The sequence below is a fragment of the Salvia splendens genome, chromosome 16 (assembly GCF_004379255.2).
Source record: "Salvia splendens isolate huo1 chromosome 16, SspV2, whole genome shotgun sequence".
NCBI classification, from domain to species: domain Eukaryota; kingdom Viridiplantae; phylum Streptophyta; class Magnoliopsida; order Lamiales; family Lamiaceae; genus Salvia; species Salvia splendens.
The window spans coordinates 406505-428762 of NC_056047.1; the positions used below are offsets into that span (position 1 = coordinate 406505).

General features: G+C 38.6%; 3 protein-coding genes across 3 annotated transcripts; 1 reads left to right on the forward strand and 2 right to left on the reverse strand.

Moving 5' to 3' along the window:
* The first annotated feature begins 3 nt into the window (after window positions 1–3).
* On the forward strand, window positions 4–958 carry LOC121772276 (ubiquitin domain-containing protein 1-like). Its single transcript, XM_042169306.1, has 4 exons — window positions 4–139; window positions 217–339; window positions 431–550; window positions 628–958. Exons 1-4 carry the CDS (start codon window positions 10–12, stop codon window positions 690–692), a joined length of 438 nt encoding a protein of 145 aa, XP_042025240.1. The 5' UTR covers window positions 4–9; the 3' UTR covers window positions 693–958.
* On the reverse strand, window positions 945–4383 carry LOC121771849 (DNA polymerase delta subunit 3-like). Its single transcript, XM_042168738.1, has 8 exons — window positions 4237–4383; window positions 4025–4080; window positions 3810–3934; window positions 3048–3207; window positions 2491–2912; window positions 1755–2411; window positions 1524–1626; window positions 945–1281 (listed from the first exon to the last, which is right to left on the reverse strand). Exons 1-8 carry the CDS (start codon window positions 4303–4305, stop codon window positions 1146–1148), a joined length of 1728 nt encoding a protein of 575 aa, XP_042024672.1. The 5' UTR covers window positions 4306–4383; the 3' UTR covers window positions 945–1145.
* A 1193-nt stretch (window positions 4384–5576) lies between these two features.
* LOC121771652 (probable LRR receptor-like serine/threonine-protein kinase At1g53440) lies at window positions 5577–14096 on the reverse strand. Its single transcript, XM_042168485.1, has 24 exons — window positions 13691–14096; window positions 12491–12662; window positions 11922–11993; window positions 11720–11788; window positions 11544–11615; window positions 11392–11463; window positions 10498–10569; window positions 10239–10310; window positions 10083–10154; window positions 9940–10011; window positions 9779–9850; window positions 9384–9455; window positions 9182–9247; window positions 8791–8853; window positions 8672–8710; window positions 8520–8569; window positions 8080–8444; window positions 7780–7975; window positions 7559–7702; window positions 7195–7313; window positions 6814–7024; window positions 6504–6741; window positions 6267–6417; window positions 5577–6185 (listed from the first exon to the last, which is right to left on the reverse strand). Exons 1-24 carry the CDS (start codon window positions 13800–13802, stop codon window positions 5775–5777), a joined length of 3054 nt encoding a protein of 1017 aa, XP_042024419.1. The 5' UTR covers window positions 13803–14096; the 3' UTR covers window positions 5577–5774.
* Window positions 14097–22258: the final 8162 nt, after the last annotated feature.

The window sequence follows — 22258 nt, forward strand, 5'->3', positions numbered from 1 at the left end:
ATATGGAAGATGACAGACAACTGCTCAACCTTTTTCGTCTTCAAAATTAGTCGAGGCATAAAAAACTCTATTTTCATCTGCACCGTTCCATCGTTGCGAAGAATGGGATGTGCCGGATCCTCGCAGACAAGGGCAAAAGGTAAGAGAGAATCCGATCTTAGTATACTCTGTTCCTGCACAGTTTCCACCATTTGATGCTGGCACTGCCCTCGACAGGAGGTGTTAACCGGATAAAGAAACCGAGGTCGTGGAAACATCCACAGCCGATCCCCATAAGTCAGCTGATACAGCTGAGAGACGAGTTCTGGGATACTGCACCTCACTATGGTGGTAGGAAAGGTATTGTAATTTGTACATGTAGTCTTCTCTTTCGACATCTCCCCCACTTTTCCGATGGTGTTTCTGTTCACCCCCTTCGTCTTTGAGGCAGAAATCTGGGATGCACTCAGAGCAGCAGCGGAGGCTGATCCAAAGCTTGCTCAGGCGATTGTGAAGAGCGCCGGAATCATAATGCAGAATCCTGATATGACAGTGTGTTTCGACGAAAGAGGTGACACAAACATTACATATTTCCTGTGTGTGTATGAATGTTACCTTCATCTGGATTCTGAACTTGCACTGTTGCAGGTGCAAGATATGAATTACCTAAGTACGTTTTGAGCGAGCCCAAGAACCTGATTCGAAATTCTTGATAAGAGAAGGAAAGCTCACCATGGTTGATGTTGAACTTGGCCTATCTGCTCAGCTGAAAACAGCCACCCACTTCGTCAACCCCAGAAATATCTGACTGTAATCGTTGGAACAAGATTCTGCACATTTGCCATGAGAAATAGGGTGTATAGCATGTTGTTTGGTTTCTAAAGTTATCCAACGACAGCTTTGACAATTACTATATGTTTCTTATTTCACTATACAAAATGCAATGATATCATAGGAAGGAGCAGTGATTTGATCGTAATATGATAAAGAAACTCAAATACATTTCACATTAGTCTTGATGTGTACACTGACTCAACCATCACTGGAATGGCTAACAGATATAGTGAAAGTTATAAGAGATCTGGACTCGTACTTACATGATTAAAAGATTTTACTAAAAATCAATCTCATTTTATCTAGATGCTGACAATCTCTGCCTCATTTCCTCAAGCCTTTTTGAAAAATGAGAAGAGATTCCCTTGCTTAGGATCCTTAGTTGCTGCCTTCTTGTTTCCGGCTTTCCCGGCTTGGTTAGCTGGAGCAGTGTTCCCCACTGCTGGCGACTTACGAACAGCCGGGGGCCTAAAATACAGTCAGCATGGCCAAATTCATTAGTGACAAGCGCATGGCCAAATTCATTAGTGACAAGCGCATGGCCAAATTCATTAGTGACAAGCGCATGGCCAAATCCATTAGTGACAAGGGCACAGCCAAAAAGACTTGGAAGTGACATAGTAGAGAGAAATCCCCCTTCGAGCATATTAATCAAGAAAATAAACAAATTGAAGACATGGTAAAATGAACAAGCAAGTAAGCAGTCATACCGGTTAATTGCATTGCTTGCTGTACTATTGCCAGCAATTTTGGCTGAATTATTATTATTAGATTTTGTATCTTGTTCCTCACCCTCCCAAACAACTTCAGTGACTGTAACCAGAAGAAATATCAGAAAAAACCGGGAGAAGAAAAATAGTAATAGTGCATAACATGAGTATTGAAATTTAAATGAGGTCATTCAGTTAAATAAAATTATCACTGAGAAGGTGAGGAAATACCTTCTCTTCCCTTCTCATCAATCAGTGTCTTTACCACTTTTCTTCTTTTAGGCACATCATTGGCCATGGTATTTTTCGTACTAGCATCTTTTTCAGATACATGGCATAGAGTCTTCTCTGAAGTGGGAGATCCAGCCTTCTTGTCATTGCTAACAGTTGCAATGTTTTCTCCCAAATGTTGGTTAGCTTTTAGTTCATTTTCTTTCTCTTCTTTGACCTTTGGCTTAGATTTTACATCACTTTCTTTCTCTTCTTTGACCTTCGGCTTGGCTTTTACATCGCCTTCTTTCTCTTCTTCGATCTTTGGCTTACTTTTCTCCTCCTCGAAACTTAAATTGCACTCTGAGGTGGAAGCATTTAAACTTTCTTTTGAGCATGGAACAGATTTCTTTGGAGGATCAGGTGATCCTAGAGTTATGGCATTGTCATATTCATCTTCCTCATCTGAGTAATTAAATACAGCTCTTCTCTTTCTACTGCCTTCACCATTAGAGGTTCTCCTTGTGCTGAAAGCTTTGTCGCCGTCGTCATCATCACTAATTTCATGCTCTGCTGATTCACGAGCACTAATTTGAGCTTCACACTGACTGATTCCAGAAAACAAATGTTTTTTTGGTGTTATATTTGAGTATAGGTAAGACAACAAAATTTGGAAGGCTGGAAATAATCGGTAAACGGATAAAAAATGAAAATCTGACATTTTCCTGTTCAGGTAGATAATGAAAAAGAACCTAACCAGAAGATCCTTGTCTGGCTTTCTCAGCTTGGACCAAGCAAGCATCAGGTTTAGGCTTTGCTGATGCACGACCCCACATGCTAGCTAATGAACCTCCACTTCCAGAAGAGTTTTTATTATTTTGGCCCTTTTTGTTGTTAGGGAGTTGCCGAGGAACTTTTTCTTTATCTGCTATCTGTGCTAGATCTGGCTTTACATTTCCTTCAGTTTTCACAGGTTTTGCAGTGTTAGGTGCCTGATCCCCTGGATTTGAACCAGCATTCTGAAAATTGTTCTGAATAGACCGTGGATCAGCTGTAGCTTGAGGAATAGAACTGCTAGACAGACCTGAGACTCTTGTTGATTTCACCTGAAGGCTTCCAGTGCCCAAAGGTGTTCCTCCTACTGTTCTCTTAACAAATGAGTTTGAAACTCCACAAAACCTGTCAGTATGTTTTCGCTGCATTAAATTTTCTGTTTGTAAAGCATAATCGTTATGAATGAGGATCAACAGAATCCTCATTTCAGTGTGGAAAGGTTTCAATTGTTCAAGGTAGAGAACTAGATGTGTTTGATACCTGTTATCTCGTAAACAATTATCAAGAGTTGATGGCTGCTTAAAAAGATCTTCAGCCTGAACGAACTCATGATTCCAAAGCGTTGCTGGATCCTTAGGGAGGCAGGCCTGTATACTGTAAACTTGAACAGAGCATTTTCCATCGAACTCTTCCTTAGCATCTATACATGAAAAAAAAAAGTATAATTGAGGCATTCAGTATTATTTCCTCCAGGATCATTCTTCCAGACTGATCAAAATAACCATACTTAGTCAGAAGAAAGCAGATGAAAGCTTGGCATTTCAGTAAAGATAACAATAACATGCAAAAAAAGCTGAACCAGCGTACAAATTGCAAAGGCGACCACAAGGCCCAGAACCGCCGCATATTCCAAGATCATTGTCATAACAGTTCTGAATCGGGTTTTAAAGCATTCAAACTAGCCTATACATGTAACTCATTGCAACTATACATCGAGCTACTAAAAAGAAAATGTCAAATATCATTGGTTTAGAAAGTGGTACAGATCAAGTGTTACCACCATATCAACCAGAAAACGAAGCTTCTAGACTATACCAACCAAACAAAACATCTCACAAGGATCAAACAATCAAAACAAGGTACAAACTGAATGAGAACTGAGAAGTAAAGCAAAAAAATTAGAAATCGTAGGCTGTTCACGGCAAAAGTAGGCAAGCCACTGTAAATTAGATCATTTATACGTTTATTTTAAATTTTTAATGTGCACTGCAGATTTGGACAACACTCGGATTGAGTAATCACCTGAAAGCATATGACTGGGGACAAGCCTTATATGGTAGGTTGTGGGGTTACTCTTCAGCCAGCCAGATAAAGAGTAAATCACTGCTAATCCACCCCCATGCTTTTCAACGAATTCCTCTAGCAGTCTAACAGCCGAACAATCAATCAAAATATCAGCACATCAAATCAAAAAAAAAAACAAGACGAGAAAAAAAATCGTGAGTAACTTGCTATACCTCTTTGCAGCATTGGAGGAAACCAACAAATTTCGACTCAGCCATTTGTAGGAAATCTGAACAGGAAAGGGTGAGAGGATTTCGTATATCTTCAGTGAGTTTCTAAACGTTATTAAACACAATTAAGCAGATCTGGAAGTGAAAACTCGAAAGGAAAAAAAAAGAATTCAGCACAAACGTTTAATAAAAAAATTGAGGAATCGATGGTTTACCACTTGAAGCCTATCGGAGACGAAGGCATGGATCTCATCTATAATTCCAAGAGCAGCGGTTTCGGCCATTTTTGGACTGAGTAAGCTGAAAACTTTCCGTCGACAGAACAAAAATCTGAAAGAGGAAGGAAAGTAGAAACTATTATCGCTGCGGTTTTCCCTCTCAATTCTTTAGGGGGTGTCTTTAATTTTCCCGCCACAATAAAGCGAATTTAGAGCATCTCCAGTGGGCGGATGTCCCACTCGGACATCCACTAGGACATCCCGAAAACACCTCCCGCCACGTCACTAGGACTTCTCATCCCACTGCCACGTCACTAGGACATCCCTTCACAATCCGCCCTTCCCATCGCCCTTCCCACTAGGACTTCCCGCAATAAAAAAATCACAAATTCACAAATAAAACAATTTACGTTTACGGAAATAAAATTTCAACATAAATACGAACGGGAAAAATTAACAACTTCATTTAAAAAAAATTCAACGAGCCGTATATATAGAGTTTAAAAAAAATTAAAAAAAAATAAAAAATCGGACGTCTGACCCGGACGTCCGACCCACGCAACAATGGCGGACGTCCGCCCGCCCGTCGCGCCGACGTCCTCACGGGACGTCCGTATCCGACCTCCCCTGCCATAATGGCGGACGTCCCGGTCGCCCGTCGCGCACGTCCAACCGGACGTCCGCCATTGGAGATGCTCTTAGGAATTTTAGGGACTTCGGGGAAATGATTTTGGGACTTATGGCGTCACCAACATGGGCTCGCATGCCCGTTTAGAAGGAACGAGACGGGCACGAGCCACGTTACCGTTCCCCAGTGTGACGAGCGCTCCCAACATCTCGTGCCGGGTCAGAGAGTTTGTTTGTACAATAGAAAAAAAATATTATGTTATTAATCTTTCTAGGTATGATTTACTAGTAAAATTTGATATTAGGTTGTTCATCTAAAGAAACGATGATGTGTGGCTACGAATTCAGAAAATGAAACTCCTACATTTTATACGAAGTGCTATCATATAACAAAAAAAATAGTAAGTACTTATTTATATTTTTGTCTTGAAAATAGATTTTGTTTGTATAATGAAATTGCCTTGTAATTAAGTAAAGTAAGATGGATTGATTATCAATCTAGCATTAGGACAATAAAGTTAGTAGTTACCCTTAGATTTGTATACAATATTTTAATTTTTAGTAAGTTATCAATCAAATTCCGAAATAACAATATTTTAATTTTTAGTAAGTTATCAATCAAATTCCGAAATAACAATATTTTCATTTAAAGTGATAATAATAAACTTCTTTAAAGTAAAAAGGATTAACTCAGTTTCATAGGCTATATATTTCTATACAAACTTGAAACCATATATTATGAAGGAATGTCATGAACCTCACACGAATAGTACGATCTCTCCACACACAAAAAACAAATATTTTTTTTTTTTTAAAAAGAGAGAGGGAGGACAGACACTGACAAAACAATTAGCTAAACAAGTAGTATAAATATACTACTATATGTTTTGATCAACAAATCATATAACCTAAAGATCTGGTGGAAGAAGCATAGCTCCTGAAGAATGATCCATACTTTCATTTTTAGTTATGGAAGTGGAGGTATCAACCCATGGTCCATCCATTGAGACACCCCTCTGCTCCCTGCTCTCCTCTGACTGTGTCGTCGCGCGGCTTTGGCTATCCTGTGACAGTATCTCGAACGCTTTGAATCTCATGTCCTCGTCGGTTCCACTCTTCTTCACAATTGGAGCTTGAACCGGGATCTTGCCTTCCAGCATGCGCACTGCTGAGCTCATGGAAGGTCTTAGAGTCGGGGAGGGGTTCGCGCACTGCAGCGCCAAGTTTAGCATCCGGAGTGCCTCCTTCTTCGAGTAGTCTGAACCAAGAATCGGGTCCACGAGCTCCAGAAGACTCCCTTGCTCGTGTAGCACGTATGCCTTCACATTTCATGAATAAGATTAGGAGACTAGAATGGTATTTCATGAATAAGATTAGCAGACCGTATGAAAGCAGTTTACCCAATCAAGAAGGTACACAAACTCCTCTTTCGGCCTATAGTTAGTGTTGCTTTTTCCACTGACGGTTTCCAGCAGCACGATTCCAAAGCTGTAAACGTCAGCTTTGTCTGTGAGATAGCCCCTCATCGCGTACTCGGGTGCCATATAACCTCTGAAATGTCCAAGAATATCGAATTTATCACACATTTCTTTCATGGAACTTTGTATGAATAAAAGGAGGAAGTATAACAAGCTTACACAGTTCCAGTAATACGCGTGCTGATATGAGTATCCTCCTCTTCATCAAGTTTCGCCAGACCAAAATCCGATATCTTGGCGTTGAGTTCTTTATCAAGAAGAACGTTAGTGGCCTTTATGTCTCTATGGACGATTTTCAGCCTAGATTCTTCGTGGAGATATGCAAGCCCCTTTGCAATTCCTATGCATATCTTCTTTCTTGTTGCCCAGTTTATGTCCAATCTTTGTTCCGGTTTACCTATATGAAGCAATGAAAAGATTTAGAACCGGAGAGCAACAAAAAAAGAATACGCTAAAGAAAATTATTTACCAAAGAGTGCTCGAGCAAGACAGTTGTTCTCCAGGTATTCATAGATCAGTAGCAACTGGTTTGATTCTATACAACAGCCATAGAGCCTAACAAGGTTGGGATGTTCTAAGGCAGATATCATGCCGATTTCAGTGACAAATTCCCGATTTCCTTGTTTTGACTTAGCCGAGAGCTGCTTAACTGCAATTACGGTGCCATCAGAGAGGGTACCCTGAAAAGAGTAAAAGTATGAATAAGTTGAAAACATATGACTAGAATCAGCTTAAGCAAACAGTATCAGAACCGTTTCTTTATCAATATTATCACTATTTATTCAAACGAAACTATAAAGCATGTCACAGGTAGACTTCAGAAAGAAGAAAGCAATATGTATGCACTTACCTTATACACAGACCCAAATCCTCCTTCACCGATCTTGTTAGCATTATCAAAGTTGTTTGTCGCAGCTTTCATTTGTCTTAAAGTGAATTTCCCAGTTAATAGATCAAGTCCTTTAAGTTCTGTATCACGAAAACACCAGAAGTGTGATTAGCAACAGCCCACCTATAACATTTGGTCCAAAAGCTTAAGATACTTTCTAGTTTCAGAATCATGTGTAGGTTCTCTCTCTCTCCTTACAACTGTGAGTTTTTCACATATCAATAGGTTCAATTTTCAAAGGACAGAATTGATATCGATAAGGTTGAAGATGAAATTACAATTAATCCAATAGAGGGATAAATAATATGCTCATGCAATGACGTACCACTATCTCCGTAGTCTTTTTCTCGGAAACAACCTCTCCACCAGAGAACAAGTAATAGCAACAGCACAAAGACAACGACTGAAGCTATAACGATCCCAATAATAGCTCCAGTGGAGAGCCCCCCACCTGTACTAACGCTAAAATCTGCAGCGAATGAAATTCAGACTCGCTATTAGCAGCTTTAAGGAATGTGGAAAAGAAAAGATCCTGAAAATGCTTACTTGGCGTCACAGCAATTGCAGATATCAGAGGTCCATATACACCCCTGTCAGGAATGGCAGTTGTCCCCTTTCCAGTCCAGTATAAATGGATCTCCAATGTGCTACCATTCACATTGACATTGAAATCTCTAAAAATACCTTTCCTAACACCCTTAGCTTCCTCTGCAATATTAAAGTCTGTCAAAACCACCTGTCCCTGCAAAGTTAAAAGTGAAAAAACATAGGATGTCAGCAGGAGGAATTAAAGCCTACGAATCGGCAGGAAACTTCATGGAGAAAGTAAACATAGGATCAACTTACTTGTATTGCCACATCAAATATCCTTCTTCCGAGGCTGCTAAAGGTGGAGTCATCAGAAAACATTATCTCAGCAAAATGAAGACGCACTTTATAGCTACCACTGCGCATGCAAAGTCCATAATATTTTAGTGAAGAAGGGGAAAGACGAGCTGTTTCATAATATGGTGCATCCGGGGGTGACAGTGGAGTATTGTTTCTTGCAACAAATCTGCCACTGTCAGTTTGAGAGTACGTCCCCGTGCTGCTATATCCCCATCTATCATTAGATTCGAAGTGCGCAGGGCCTACATCAACTACGTTCTCCTCGTATACATTTCCTTCAAAGCTAACTCTTTCTCCTCCACAATTTATGAATAGTGTGTGATCTGCAAATGTAATGGCCATGAGTAGGTAAACAATGAAAGCTAACTGCAAGTAGTTGTAGTAGCAAAAGGCCTTACGGTTGGCGCTACTGGGGCATGGAAGGTCTTGTTTCAAACACCACGAGACCCTACAGAACAAGAAGTGTTCATATATTTCTGCACCAAGGAGGGAGGGTGATGTTTCTAAACAAATAGACTACGACATCCAACAGGGATTTAAAGGAACTCACGAATTGCTAGATGAAGTTGAATGACTTGCAACTAAGTTTCTGCAATAATACAGTGTAGTTCAGTAGCTATCATCAAACTTCAAAAGCTTCAACTCAATCACATAAACAGGAGAACTCACACAGTTGAAAACTGGCAGCCAATTGCAGTAGGGTATTCTGTGAAATTGTTGTAAGAAAGATCCCTGCAGTAAGTTAGTAATAAGTTACTATGAATCTAAAATATGGTAAGTGATTGGAGCCAAGAAGTAAGCACAAAAAGCTTCTCAGGAGCTAAGGAGAGATCTTTCTTCGGCAATTTGCACTGGCAATTCGAATTCAGTTTCTTATTGGTTAGCTAGTAATTTTCCTTAGCTAAAACATGTGATGCGGTCGAAGGCTGAGGTATCCAGCAGAAAAAATTAATCACGATGCCAAAAAGACATTTCTAAACTTTTTTCTATCATTATGAGATCAAGTCAATAAACCAATTATAGTGCATTGTAATTCACTAAGCTGGATAATAGTTCTTACATATATTGCCTGCTAGTCAACATCCAACCAGGTATTGCTCCAGTTAGCAAGTTGTGAGACAAGAACCTACAAGCAAAACATGAAGCATTACCTCCTGACAAAATAATTAACTTTAGAGTAAAAACTGGTATCATGTGGGGATTGCATCAAAGAAAATGTAAAAAAATCATGTATATATTGGAATTCTGTGTAAGTTATGTACATGTATCTCATTCTCGTTAGGTCTTGGAAGCTGACTGGGATCTCACCATTCAACATATTGAAACTGAGGTCTCTGCACAGAAGTATGTCACAGGTAACATAGTTAGAGAGTTATAGGTTTGTAGTTTTAACAGAAAATAGTTAGTATACATATTGTTTGGTAATAAACGTTGAGCCAATACATTCTGATCCATTACCCACATTCTATAGGTGAGGATAGCATGACATAACAAGCACTAGATTTCATAACTTCCAAGAAGCACTACTATATTTTTGGAAGAAGAATAAATTGATCCTAGGAACAGAGTTAGTAGATAGGGTTTCTTGATCACATGCATATTTCAATTGCAGTATAATGCTAAATTTCTCAGGAAAAATGCGCGGATACAAACTTACAGAGAGTCTATTTGAGTCATGTCTCCTAAGTATGGTGGGATTGTACCATTAATTGAGCAATTTCTTAAGATCCTGCACGAGATTGGCTTGAACGTTACGCTGCTGCAAAACTATCAACTGAAAATATCACAATTTCTTCTAAATAATCATACAATACTTACAAATTTCGCATGACTGTCATGTTCTGCAAATTGGGGAAACTCATGGCAGTTCCTTTGACATCACTTATCCTCCTGCCAAATAAAAACAAAGTTCATTGACATGAACACACACAAAAAGAGATAGACAGGATATCACAGCTTACAGATCTGTCAAGTTTTTAAATTGGGATATCGCTGCAGGAATAGGACCCTCCATTGACGTCCCTTGCATGAATCTGCAACAAGGGCAGCAAGTCTTACGATACAGGTGAAAAGGTCCAAATGAAGAATGTAAAATGATCGGTGTAAATCAGACTCACAGTCTCTCAATTCGGGTCCAGTTTCCAATAAATTCAGGAAATTTCCCTGACATTGTGTTCGAGTCTATCCTACTGCAAACAACGTGATAAAGTACTCTTAGTACAAGTTTCTCACCAACTATGCAAGTCTACATCCAGAATGTGAGAAACTTAACTGGAAAAAAATGTACTTCAGCATGATACACAAAAGTAGATATATTCAGGTTAAAACTATTTGCACTAACAAATGCCGAAAACTTCTGAAGTTAAATAAACTTACAAATCTGTCAAGTTCCTTAGATATCCAAATGTCTCTGGTATAGTTCCATTGAGATTATTTGCAGAAAGCAGGCTGCAGAAAAATGTCAGATATAAACAACCAATGAGGCGATGATGTTTCAAGTTTAGGTATAGGAACCAATGACAAGATTTAGAAATGTATGCATAGCATTAAAGACTTGATATCATGGTTGAGATATGAGCATAGTCACAGTTTATAGGATACTGTCAAAGTTCCCATGCTTAGACATGCCCCTTATCAGTTATTATCACAAAAGCAAAGAATTAGAGATTTCACGAGGGATGGCAAAATTTCTTTGTCCTATACAGGCAAGATGACAATCTTATCTCTGTTCATTCAGAGAAAAGGTATGTAAAGTTCCAGAAATGGATCAAGTTTAAAACACCCAACTTAGCATTCATGATAATTTTGTTCTTGTTAATTTTCACTTATAAAGGTAAAGATGCGACAAGTGTGTGCCTAAGACATCTGATATAAGATATAGCATATTGGACTATGAAGAAAAGCATGGATGGTGATATCTCAGACTATAATACAATGTGAGAAGATTCATAAGCCTTTTCAATTAATAATTTTTCTTTAACTAGCTAATCAAAGTCATTCATAAATTATTCAAACTTAACTTAATGATAAAACAAATGTGGTAATAACCGCCTTTTGCCGCAGGATCCCAGCCTTAGTGTCAGCTATAATTACAATAAAGAAAATGCAACCAAACGAAGTACAAAATCTGAATATCAGATTCATTAAGAGAAGTAAATTGAAAAGCTTTATCACCTCAACAATGTACTACAGAGTACTAGATAACGAATGGATACTTTCAAAATTATCATAATAGAAAAGAAAATGCAAAATTATGATTGATTATCTTACAGCCTCTTCAAATTGCTCAAACTTCCAAGGTTTTCTGGCAGATTTCCTTCGAGCAGATTATTTTCCAAAACTCTGCATTTCAGATAACAACAATTGGTATTTAAAAACTTTTTCCACAGATACAGTATTTTTGCATTTTAATTCTGACTTACAGCTCTTCTAGTGTGGCAATGTTTCCAATTTCATTTGGGATTCTACCACTAATACGATTTCCAAGAAGTGACCTGTCATAAACCAACTGCATCATTGTGTACAGTTCCTAAAAGGGGTCCAGGATATGGCTGAGGTTAGTAATTTCTGAAGTGTAAAAAGGGGAATAATAACTTACAATGTGACAACTTTAAGCTGGCCAAATTCTCTAGGAATTGATCCATTGAGGTAATTTCGGGCAAGATCTCTGGAATAGAGGAGTAGAATCAGTCTTCTTTGTTCAGTTAAAAATCCAATCACAGTATAGTGTATATCTAGCTTTCGTTATAACTAATATGAATCAAGTCCACAAATACCACTTCATTAAAGATGCCCCTTACATTTCTTGCAGATGAGTGAGATTTACAAACTCCACAGGCAAACTTGCAGTCAAGTTGAGACCCTTCAATTCGCTGCATGTGAAAACGGAGGAGTTAGGTTTAAGAATGTTACCAGAGATTTTGCAAGCCCCGACCAGATTGTGTGCTTCCTTCTCAAGAACAAAAAATGTTTGGGAAAACCAGGTCAGCGAATGGAAGTTGTTGAGGTTATATTTCTTATTTAGAAACTTCAAAGACATCCAACTAAATCCTAATCAGGTGAAAAACTTAGAGCATCTTTGTAACATTATATAACTAATTCTAACAAGAGAAGAGCATTATTAAGAGAGTACGAATGGAGATAAGTTCCACACTGGTGCATATTTCACTGGTTAGACTCATCATAGTACAAATGGAGATTAGTTTCACACTGCTTATGACGTAACTACAACATGACTAAAGCTTCACTATAATGCATGCTAGGGACTCATAACTTCTTAACAAGAGAAAAGCATTATTATCTGCTCTAAGCATGCGTGCTTTTAGTACAGTAAGTGGGCGTTAAATTTAATAAGATAATACGAGCATACATGTGAGTTACATGGCACATGGTATTGCTATTAAAGGAACAGTTGCACGCTACGCCGCTGAATACATCATCCCCCAAAATGGTCTGGTTAAATCCACCATTGCAAGAGCTTCGATTAAGATAGTTCCAATAAGTGTTGCCTATCTTTGTAAATATTGTTCGAATAACTTGAACTGTAAGCAGAAGAAAAGATTATAATCAAAAGCAGGGGAAAATGATCATACAAAAGTTGTGTTTGAAGAAGTTAAAGTTTTCAAGTGTTACCTAGTATCATCATTGGCAGTAAAAATGCCCGAAAAGATAACTTTATTTTCCCAAAGAAAATCAGATTGAAGTATATATACAGTATTAATGTCCTATTACACTAGATTAAGTAAATATAATATCTTATCCATACAACCATAACACTTTCCTTGAAATTTTGATAATTTAATAGATATGGTTATGTCAAATTCTCAAAACAATCACTGACTAAACATGGTGGATATCATTGATTCTTATAATTTTCCAGTTATCAAGTAAATAAGCATATACTACTTCCAAATCATTTATGATGCATTTCAATAGAGACGAGTGCCTTATGCTGGAAGTAAAAATACTTATTTATAAAATCAGAAATAAGAGGGTTTAAATTTTCAACATTCATAATATTTCAAAGTTGGTAGTCTTTTATTAATTAAATAGACGTAAATTAATGAGCAAAATATAGTCGGCATTGACGCCTTTGCATTGAAAGGTCAAATACACCTTTTTTACGGATGAGCATCCAAAATTAATGTCATTTTCAAGTGGTAAAAATATACCACTGTAATAAATATCATTTTCCTTGTTCTTTTTACAATTCAATTCAATTCAATTCAATTCAATTCAATGATAAAATCATCTTCATCCTCGATGCTGCTAAACAGACCACCACACATCACAATCACATTTAAAAATCAGCAAAAACAGAGGATTCGAAAAAGTATCTTCCTAGAAACAGTAAATAAATAAAGTAGTTCAATAAAGGTAGATGAAATGCCAAAACGCCACTCATATTCCCAGAAAAACAAAAACAGAACAATATCTAACAATCAAACAGCAAAATTCAACAATCCAACACTCATCAGGTTAGGCTTATGCTCTACACTACTCTACTCTACTCTACTCTACTCAATCAATCACACAATTCCGCAACCTAAATTGCCTCCAAAAAATGTACCTTCATCCTCAGGCAGAAGTTGAGCGTCACACCTCAGAAGTAAACTTGCAAGCAGACTCGCCAGCACGATTTTCCCCACGAAATTCGCCCCTCTGGAGAGAGGAAAATCCATTGAAGAGCAAAATACAACCAAATTCCTCCTCGATTCGATTGAGATAAGTGAAACTAAGAAATGATGAGCAGATGTAGTGTGCAGGGGCGCGAAATCGAAACGCGCTCTACAAATAGAGAGAGCAGATGCAGAAAATTGTTGAGTTGGAAAGATATGGTAGTCAAAATGAATGGCGGGAGAGAAAGAAAATAAAATACGGAAGCAGTTGAAAGAGACATAAATAGAGATATGTTGATATTTTCTTTGGTAATATTAAAATGAAAACAAGGAACGAAAGCATATGGTTTTGAGGGGATAGGATCATGCTTTCGAGGGGATAGGATCCTCTGCTGGGCTGAAATGCACCGCAGAGGCTGCTGCCTCAAACAAATAATTAAAATAATATTATATTATATTAATTTATTTATTTAATTTATGTAATTATTTTATTTTGTTGTTTGAGGCAGCCGCCCCTGCTGTGATCCTATCCTGGTTTTGAGTTGGTCAGATTTGTCGAGTTGGTATCTTTTTACCAATGTGTATATTTATTTACTGAGATATTTTCCTGTCAAAACACATATCTGAATATCATGTATGCATGGCTGGATATGTTAAGAAATTGATTGTTTAGAGATGAAAGGTAGAGAGAATAAAGTAGAATAGATTAGTAAGTTTTTATTGGAAAAATAAAATACTTAACTAACTCCTGCCGATCCAAATAGGAATATGCATGATTCAACTTGAATGAAGTTAGTTATATTTTATTGATCTCTAAAATAATTTACTGGTTATGATTAGGTTAATAACTAATTAATTTAAATCAACGTGCATGAATTTAGTGAGAAAAGTATTAAAAGTGGCTGACATTGACCAGCCTGCCTGCCTGCCGATTGGAATCTAAATCTATATCAGGTGGGTGGGACATTTTTATTTAACGCAATGCGCATATTTATTATGGCGGAATTACGAATTTCCACATTAAATATTTTTTGGTTGCGTTCACACTTGGAGAGAAGTGGTTATGTACATAATTTTATAGCAAATTTCGTATATTTAGCTGCTAGAATTTACGAGTCTGTTTTGCTTTACTAAGCCTAGTAAATAGGGATGATTTAATATGGTGAAGTATTGCACATTTCGCTTTCGCTTATCGGAATAAAATGACTCATATACCTACAATATATAGCCTGTAAAAAATTAAAAGCCCAAAACATCATAATCAAATAATTCAGCAAGTGGTTGGAGTTTATTAATATAGTTTGATGCAGACATAAAGTCCAACTAGTCCAATTGAATCAATTACTACTATTATAACTTCGAATTTTACCGTGATATAACCCATGATCTAACTAGCCGTGTGAAGAGTCCTCGTCGAATTTTCAAAACTTTATTAAAGTAAAAATAATTGGTCAATCAAACTTTTGTTTTGTATATAATAGACTAACCTTTTTCACCTTTTTGATTACTTTATTTGATGGGAATTGAATTCCACGTACGTGCATGAATCAGTGCATGCATGTGTACACACGCTATACCCACGTTTGATTAAATTAAGAAATAATTAATCATATATTATCAGAAACAAAGAAATTTCCTAAGAGTTGAAACTTCTATATTTGTAAACTTTAATACAACTATGTTAAAAGGGAGTTTGGTTCTATAATTAGTTCGATATTGTTTAAGGTAATATATTTGTTTAGAAGAACTCGATTAATTAGTGATATAAAAATAAAAAATAATGTATGCCACTTTAAATAATTAAATATGAGTTAATTATAAATAATACTCCTATATAATCTTGATAAAAATCACTATAAAGTCCTCCACAACTCTTACTCTTACTGCGTTGGAGGCTTTGGAGCAACACTTCTTTGAATCTGTGTATTTGGAATAACGTCAATATATGAATAGTGGCAAAAATTAAAACAAATAATTAAATTCTAGCCGCCTCTTGCATAAACTAAAAATTGTATCCTAATCAAATTGTATAGAAATAAAGTTCATAAGTGAAAATAAAAGCTTCGGATGATTCCACGAAATGGATTCCTCTTTGTCCCTACTATCTATTCCACACAACCTCCGAGACATTACACTCTGCTTGACAGGATTGTGCGGATCTCATGCTCCTGTTCATTCTCATCTATGGACGACGTCACGAATTTTAATGATAAATTGGTAAAGTAAAATAGACGAGAGAAAAAACAAATAAAGCAAAAGAGAGAAATGGAAAAAGTAGCAAACGAAGATTTTTTCCTATGGATAGTAAGCTATCGTGTTAAAGTATCGGTAGAATCGATATATTATTTCTGAATAAATTTACATTATACACATAGCATCAATATACAGGGCTAAGGACTCATCTATATGGTAAACCTAATTAACATAATTACATTGATTCCAAATCTCCTATACTTGGTAAAGATTGATTCTCGTATATCTTTTCCCTGATTCGGTGCAATCTTCTCCAACACTCCCCCTCAAGTTAAGCGACGGGGTTACCGATGCTCAACTTGCACAATACTTCCCGAAATAGTTTCGAGTTCACTGCCTTTGTAAGGATGTCCGCCAACTGATCTTCGGACTTGACAAATGGCATCTCCACTATCTTTGCTTCATTGTTCTCCTTTATGAAGTGTCTGTCAACTTCAACATGTTTGGTTCGATCATGCTGAACCGGGTTCTCAGAAATGCTGATGGCTGCCTTGTTATCGCAAAACAATTTGCAGGTCTTCGATGAGTCCAGGCCCAATTCTTTCATAATCCTCCTTAGCCATAGTAGTTCGGTCAATCCACTTTTGATTCCGCGAAACTCTGCGTCCGCGCTAGAGAGTGCTACCACCTTCTGTTTCTTACTTCTCCATGTCACAAGATTACCTCCAATAAAGGTGAAGTATCCTGCGGTTGACTTCCTATCATTCGGATTTCCTGCCCAATCCGCATCAGTAAACCCATGTATCTCCAAGTTCCCGTGTTTTTCAAACAGAAGTCCATGATCTGCCGTCCCCTTTAAGTATCGGATGATTCTTAATGCTGCATCCCAGTGCTCTTCTTGTGGTGCATGCATAAACTGACTTACAACTCCCACAGCATAAGCAATATTTGGCCTAGTGTGTGATAGATAAATCAATTTTCCAACCAACCTCTGATATCTCCCCCTGTCGGCAAGTCTTGCGTTTTCCTTCATTTGTAACCCATGATTTTGGACCATTGGAGTGTCCGCGGGTTTACAGTCCACCATTCCCACTTCTGCCAATAGGTCGAGAACGTACTTTCTCTGATTTATGTAGATCCCCTTCTTCGATCTTAGCACTTCTATCCCCAGGAAGTATTTAAGGAGTCCTAGATCCTTCATCTCGAATTCATTGAACAAGTTCTTCCTTAGCTCGATCATTTCTTCTGTATCATCTCCAGTGATAGTCATGTCATCTACATATATGATTAGACACGTAATTTTACCTCATTTCTTCTTAATGAACAATGTGTGATCGGAATTACTCTGCTTATATCCATACTTCTTCATCACCTCCGTGAATCTCCCGAACCATGCCCTTGGAGACTGCTTGAGCCCGTATAATGTCTTTTTCAGTTGGCACACCTCTCCATCTTGGAACTCACTAGCAAAGCCTGGTGGGGGTTCCATGAAGACTGGTTTTGGTAGCTCCCCGTGCAAGAAGGCATTAGTCACGTCGAACTGGTGAAGTGGCCAATCCTTGTTGGCGGCGATTGAGAACAAGACCCTCACAGTATTAATTTTCGCCACAGGTGAAAAAGTTTCATCATAATCGATTCCATAGGTTTGAGTGTACCCTTTAGCCACAAGTCTGGCCTTGTACCTTTCCACCGTGCCATCTGGTCTATGTTTTATAGTGAACACCCATCTGCAACCGACTGTCCTTACTCCTTCAGGCAACTTACCTTTCACCCATGTATTGTTCCTTATTAGTGCCCTCATTTCAGTAAGCATAGCATCCCTCCAATGTTTATGTTTCATTGCTTCCTCTGCCGATTGTGGAATTTCCTCTTCCTCATACAGTGCGGCTTCGAAAGCTCGTGCCATTTTAGCCAAATTCCCTTGCACAAAATTTGCTACTCCATAACGGCTCTTCTTCCCAATCTTCTCAGGGGAGTATCTCTTTGGCGGTATTCCTCTTGTAGTCCGATGAGGGAGAACATACCCTCCAGTATCACTGTCAATCGTATTATCTTCTTCGGGGAAATCTGGACTCAAGGGGTTAGGAGAAACTGTATTCTCACTAGGATCGGGTTTAGGAATTACCTCGGATATCATTGAAGGAGGATCCGGGGACGGCGGATGAGATGACTCTTGTGGTGAGACTTGCTCGGCGGCAATAACAACTGGTTCTGTTGGATCCTCAATCGAAGAGTTTGGAAGTGGCACAACCCAACTTAGATAGTCTGGTGAACTACCTGGATCACTCTCCCCCTGACTACTAAGGTGGTGTGGTAAAAGAATTCGGTTTCTAGGAAGTTACAGTTCATGGTAGTAATGACCTTTTTGGTGAGAGGGTCAAAACATCGGTATCCCTTCTGGTTTATCCCATACCCGACAAAGGCACATTTTGTTGCACAAGGTGATAGTTTGGTTCTCTCGTGTTTCGGGATATGGACATAAACGGTGCACCCAAAGACTTTAGGTGAAAGGTTCAGGTGTTGGGGAATTTTGGTCATTTTGGAGAGGGTATCGAGCGGGGTTTTTTTGTTGAGGATTTTGGTAGGGAGACGGTTCATGAGATAGACAGAGGTGGCTATAGCTTCCGGCCAGAAATGTTTGGGTACCTTGGATTCGATCATGAGAGCCCGGGTGATTTCAAGGATAACTCTGTTCTTTCTCTCGGCTACCCCATTTTGTTCGGGTGTGTAGGCACAGGATGTTTGATGGATCATTCCCTTATCCTTACAAAATTCGGCCATAGAATTGTTAACAAACTCCCTCCCATTATCGGACCTAAGGGTTTTGATAGTGGTGTGAAACTGGGTTTGGATCATTTTATAGAATAAGACAAATTTTTCCACAACTTCAGATTTATGTTTCAAAAAGTATATCCAAGTCATTCTAGTGCAATCATCCACGAATAGCACAAAATATCGAAAACTGCCCCCACCAACAATTGGTGCAGGGCCCCACACATCAGCATGTATTAAGGAAAAAATAGAATTCATACGGGTGTTGGTAAGCTTAAAAGACTGTCTATGGCTCTTGGCCAAAACACATGTTTCACATGAAAAATCGGTAGGAATAGAAATGTTTGGAAAAAGAAGTTTAAAGTAACCAGGAGAGGGTTCGGTGCCACAGCCAAATTTCTTGTTTCGTGGTTCCGTGAGCCAGCATCGCATTGCCATGTTGAGCTATCTCATCCACGTAGTAAAGTCCTTGTTTCTCAGTGCCACGCCCAAGAATCCTCCTCGTCTGAATATCCTGTAATATACAATTATCAAAATGTATCCAGAAGTGTACAATTCAAGTCTCTAGTCACATGACTTATGGACATCAATCTCTGAGATAGCGTAGGAACATGTAGACAATTTGACAAGCATAGAGTAGGAGATATATTGATAGTTCCCGACCCAACAACAGTAATCAACTCCCCATTTGCAGTTCTAACAAATGTATCAGCAATTTCACCATAGCTACTAAAATCATTTCTATCCGGGGTCATAGTATCTGTGGCTCCACAGTAAAAAATCCAACCCTTATTGCTCGTTCTATCATTATTATAAACATGAAATGCAGCGGAAATAGTTTCTAACGGTGCAAAAAGGTTGTTTGACACAAAACTGCAAATATTTGGGCTTTTTAAAGAATTTTCCATATTCTGGGGCCGTGTTTGATAACCCATAGGATCTGGGGGTCTAAATGAAATATCATGGGGTCCAATTTGTAATAAACATTTCTTCTTGGGGTCAAAAGTAGAGTAGGGAAAAATACAAGGGTTTGGTTTTAAACCAAACCCTTTACCTCCATAGACGGCGCCGCTCGTCTTCCTCAGCTCCTCCGCCCTCACGGCGAAATTGCCGACTCTATGAACGCCGTCGCCGCCGGTCGAAGCTCCAGCCGACGATTTCCCTTGGCCAGTCGCCGTTTCCCTATTTCCGGCACCAATTCGAGTGGGATGCCCCTTCTCATCTACGCTGACCGCGAGCTTTGCTTGAGCTCTCTCCTTCTGTTTCTCCTTCCACCACTCCGGATATCCGATTAGAAGGAAGCATTCCCCTCGGGAGTGTCTCGGTTTCCCGCAATGAGAACAGATTAGCCGGGATTTGTCTGGCCTGCTTCCCGGTCGGTGAGTGGTCGTTGGCTCTGGGCAGCGAGGCCGTGCCCAATTCCTCCTCCTGTCGACGAATCGGCTGCTCTGCCGTCGTCGTCTCCGGTGGGTGGGGGGGCTGTGTTGATACTCCTCCGGGCAGCCTCCCTCTTTACCCAACCGTAGGCCTCTCGGCCTCCTATCTTGACTTTCGTCAATCTGGACCAGATCGGGTAGTCCTTTCCGTTCAGTTTGAACGTGACAGTAACGTTCTTGTTGTTCCTTAACTTTGTTGGTGTTTCCAGATCCGTTTTTGTATCCTTCTCGGTGTCTAACATCGTTTCTGATGTAGGGTTCGATTTCTGTGGTTGATTTGGCTATGAGGTCGAGAATTTGGTATATTGTGGCTATGATGATATTGTTCTGAGCCAAGATCATTCCTGCTCTGAGGCCATGTTAAAGTATCGGTAGAATCGATATATTATTTCTGAATAAATTTACATTATACACATAGCATCAATATATAGGGCTAAGGACTCATCTATATGGTAAACCTAATTAACATAATTACATTGATTCCAAATCTCCTATACTTGGTAAAGATTGATTCTCGTATATCTTTTCCCTGATTCGGTGCAATCTTCTCCAACATATCGAATTTAAGTTAAATTGTTAAAGTCCAAATAACAGAATGAAATTTGAAATAAATGGTGCGACTATATAAATTTTGGCTTTTTGGCTTCCATAAAAAGAAGAAAAAAGAATTTCATTCATTTAATGGTGAATGAGAATGACACACAACAAAATTTTAACAATTGGAATAAAAAGGTTTTACTTGTCGTTATTTATATTTAGTCAAGTAACTAATTATCCAAGTGTATCCGTTCCTACCATGCAGATTGCAGACAGATCTAGCATTATTTTTATATTAGGGATATTGGCAGTGGCGGAGGGAATTCAAGGGGGCGGTGATACCCCAAATTTTTTTCATTTTTACTACTATTATTATTATATATAATTTTATTAGTAATGTATTTTAAAAAAATTTCTAAAAGATAGTTATGAATATTGAAGGAAAAATCATTTAAGGAAATAAATCAGAATATAAGCTTGCTTCAGTCCTAGAGATGGCTTATCTTCTTTTGACAAAGAAAGTGTACTCAAACTTGCAACTTTTTATCCTTTCAATTTTTCAAGCATTGATTTGAGGTCTCTTGATTGTCAACTTCATATATTCATGGAGGATACGAGAAGAGATAATGACTTTCAGAATTTACAAGATCTCAGTTCTCTTTCAATGAAGCTTGTTGAAACAAAGAGGGATGTGGCTTACTGTCACGACCGCATTTTCTAAGGATGGAAAACACGGTTGATCGCGACTAGGGGAGGGTTAAAGAAGCGGGGAAGAAAGGGGAAAAACATCAAAACTCGACCATAGCTCCAAACAAATGGGAATAGCTCGAAATAAAATCAGAGTTTTGAACAAAATAGACTTGAGTCTTTTAAGATGCACAACGGAAGCAAATGAACGCGGTTCCATGTATGACGACATGAACCTCCGAGAGTCAAAATCTGACTGAATTAAATGTCTTGTCTCAATAGCACTTCCTCCACCACTTCGCTGCTCAACCTGCACATTTAGAAATATATGCAGGGCTGAGTACAAAAAGTACTCAGTGAACACATTACCGAAAATAACACATATACATTTGAAAATATTGTCAAGCCATCATCACAGTAACACTCGGGTGTTGTTGAAAAGACCCGAGCTTACTAAACATATCACATTGGGTTGCAACCCCTTTTCCTGTACTTTAGCCATATCTGATCACATTGTGCCGCTGAGATGGTGTTCTCATACGGTCACCTTACATACATGTGCCGGGAAGGTGGCCACCTTCCACGGTCACCTTCTCTGCCCAACATGTCAGAGGTATCCTTGTGCCGGGAAGGTGGCCACCTTCCTCGGTCACCTGCTCTGCCCATCATGACAGAGGTAGCTTGTGTACACTAGTCCGAGCGGGGACACCACCCTCACTGGGACCCGAATTCGACTTATATCATCATTCATAATTCATTTGGCCTTAGCCAAACAGATAGGCATCATACAAAAAACATTTATGGCAAGACAACATCTTTAAAAAAAATCACAAACATGTGTTCATGTTTTCATAAAAATACGATTTGTATTTTTAGTATAAGAAAGCTCACCTT

What these genes read in the sequence shown, in the direction of transcription:
- LOC121771652 (XM_042168485.1), bottom strand. Translation starts at nt 13,802, where the DNA reads ATGGATTTTCCTCTCTCCAGAGGGGCGAATTTCGTGGGGAAAATCGTG. An exon ending in ACTTCTGCCTGAGGATGAAG is followed by an intron (nt 12,663 to 13,690) that starts GTACATTTTTTG and finishes TTCTGCTTACAG; the next exon opens with TTCAAGTTATTCGAACAATA. An exon ending in TTGAGCAATTTGAAGAGGCT is followed by an intron (nt 10,570 to 11,391) that starts GTAAGATAATCA and finishes ATTTTTCTGCAG; the next exon opens with CCTGCTTTCTGCAAATAATC.
- LOC121771849 (XM_042168738.1), bottom strand. Translation starts at nt 4,305, where the DNA reads ATGGCCGAAACCGCTGCTCTTGGAATTATAGATGAGATCCATGCCTTC. An exon ending in TCCTCCAATGCTGCAAAGAG is followed by an intron (nt 3,935 to 4,024) that starts GTATAGCAAGTT and finishes TTCGGCTGTTAG; the next exon opens with ACTGCTAGAGGAATTCGTTG. An exon ending in TGATGAGAAGGGAAGAGAAG is followed by an intron (nt 1,627 to 1,754) that starts GTATTTCCTCAC and finishes TTCTGGTTACAG; the next exon opens with TCACTGAAGTTGTTTGGGAG.
- LOC121772276 (XM_042169306.1), top strand. Translation starts at nt 10, where the DNA reads ATGACAGACAACTGCTCAACCTTTTTCGTCTTCAAAATTAGTCGAGGC. An exon ending in CTCGCAGACAAGGGCAAAAG is followed by an intron (nt 140 to 216) that starts GTAAGAGAGAAT and finishes TGCCCTCGACAG; the next exon opens with GAGGTGTTAACCGGATAAAG. An exon ending in TCACTATGGTGGTAGGAAAG is followed by an intron (nt 340 to 430) that starts GTATTGTAATTT and finishes TCTTTGAGGCAG; the next exon opens with AAATCTGGGATGCACTCAGA.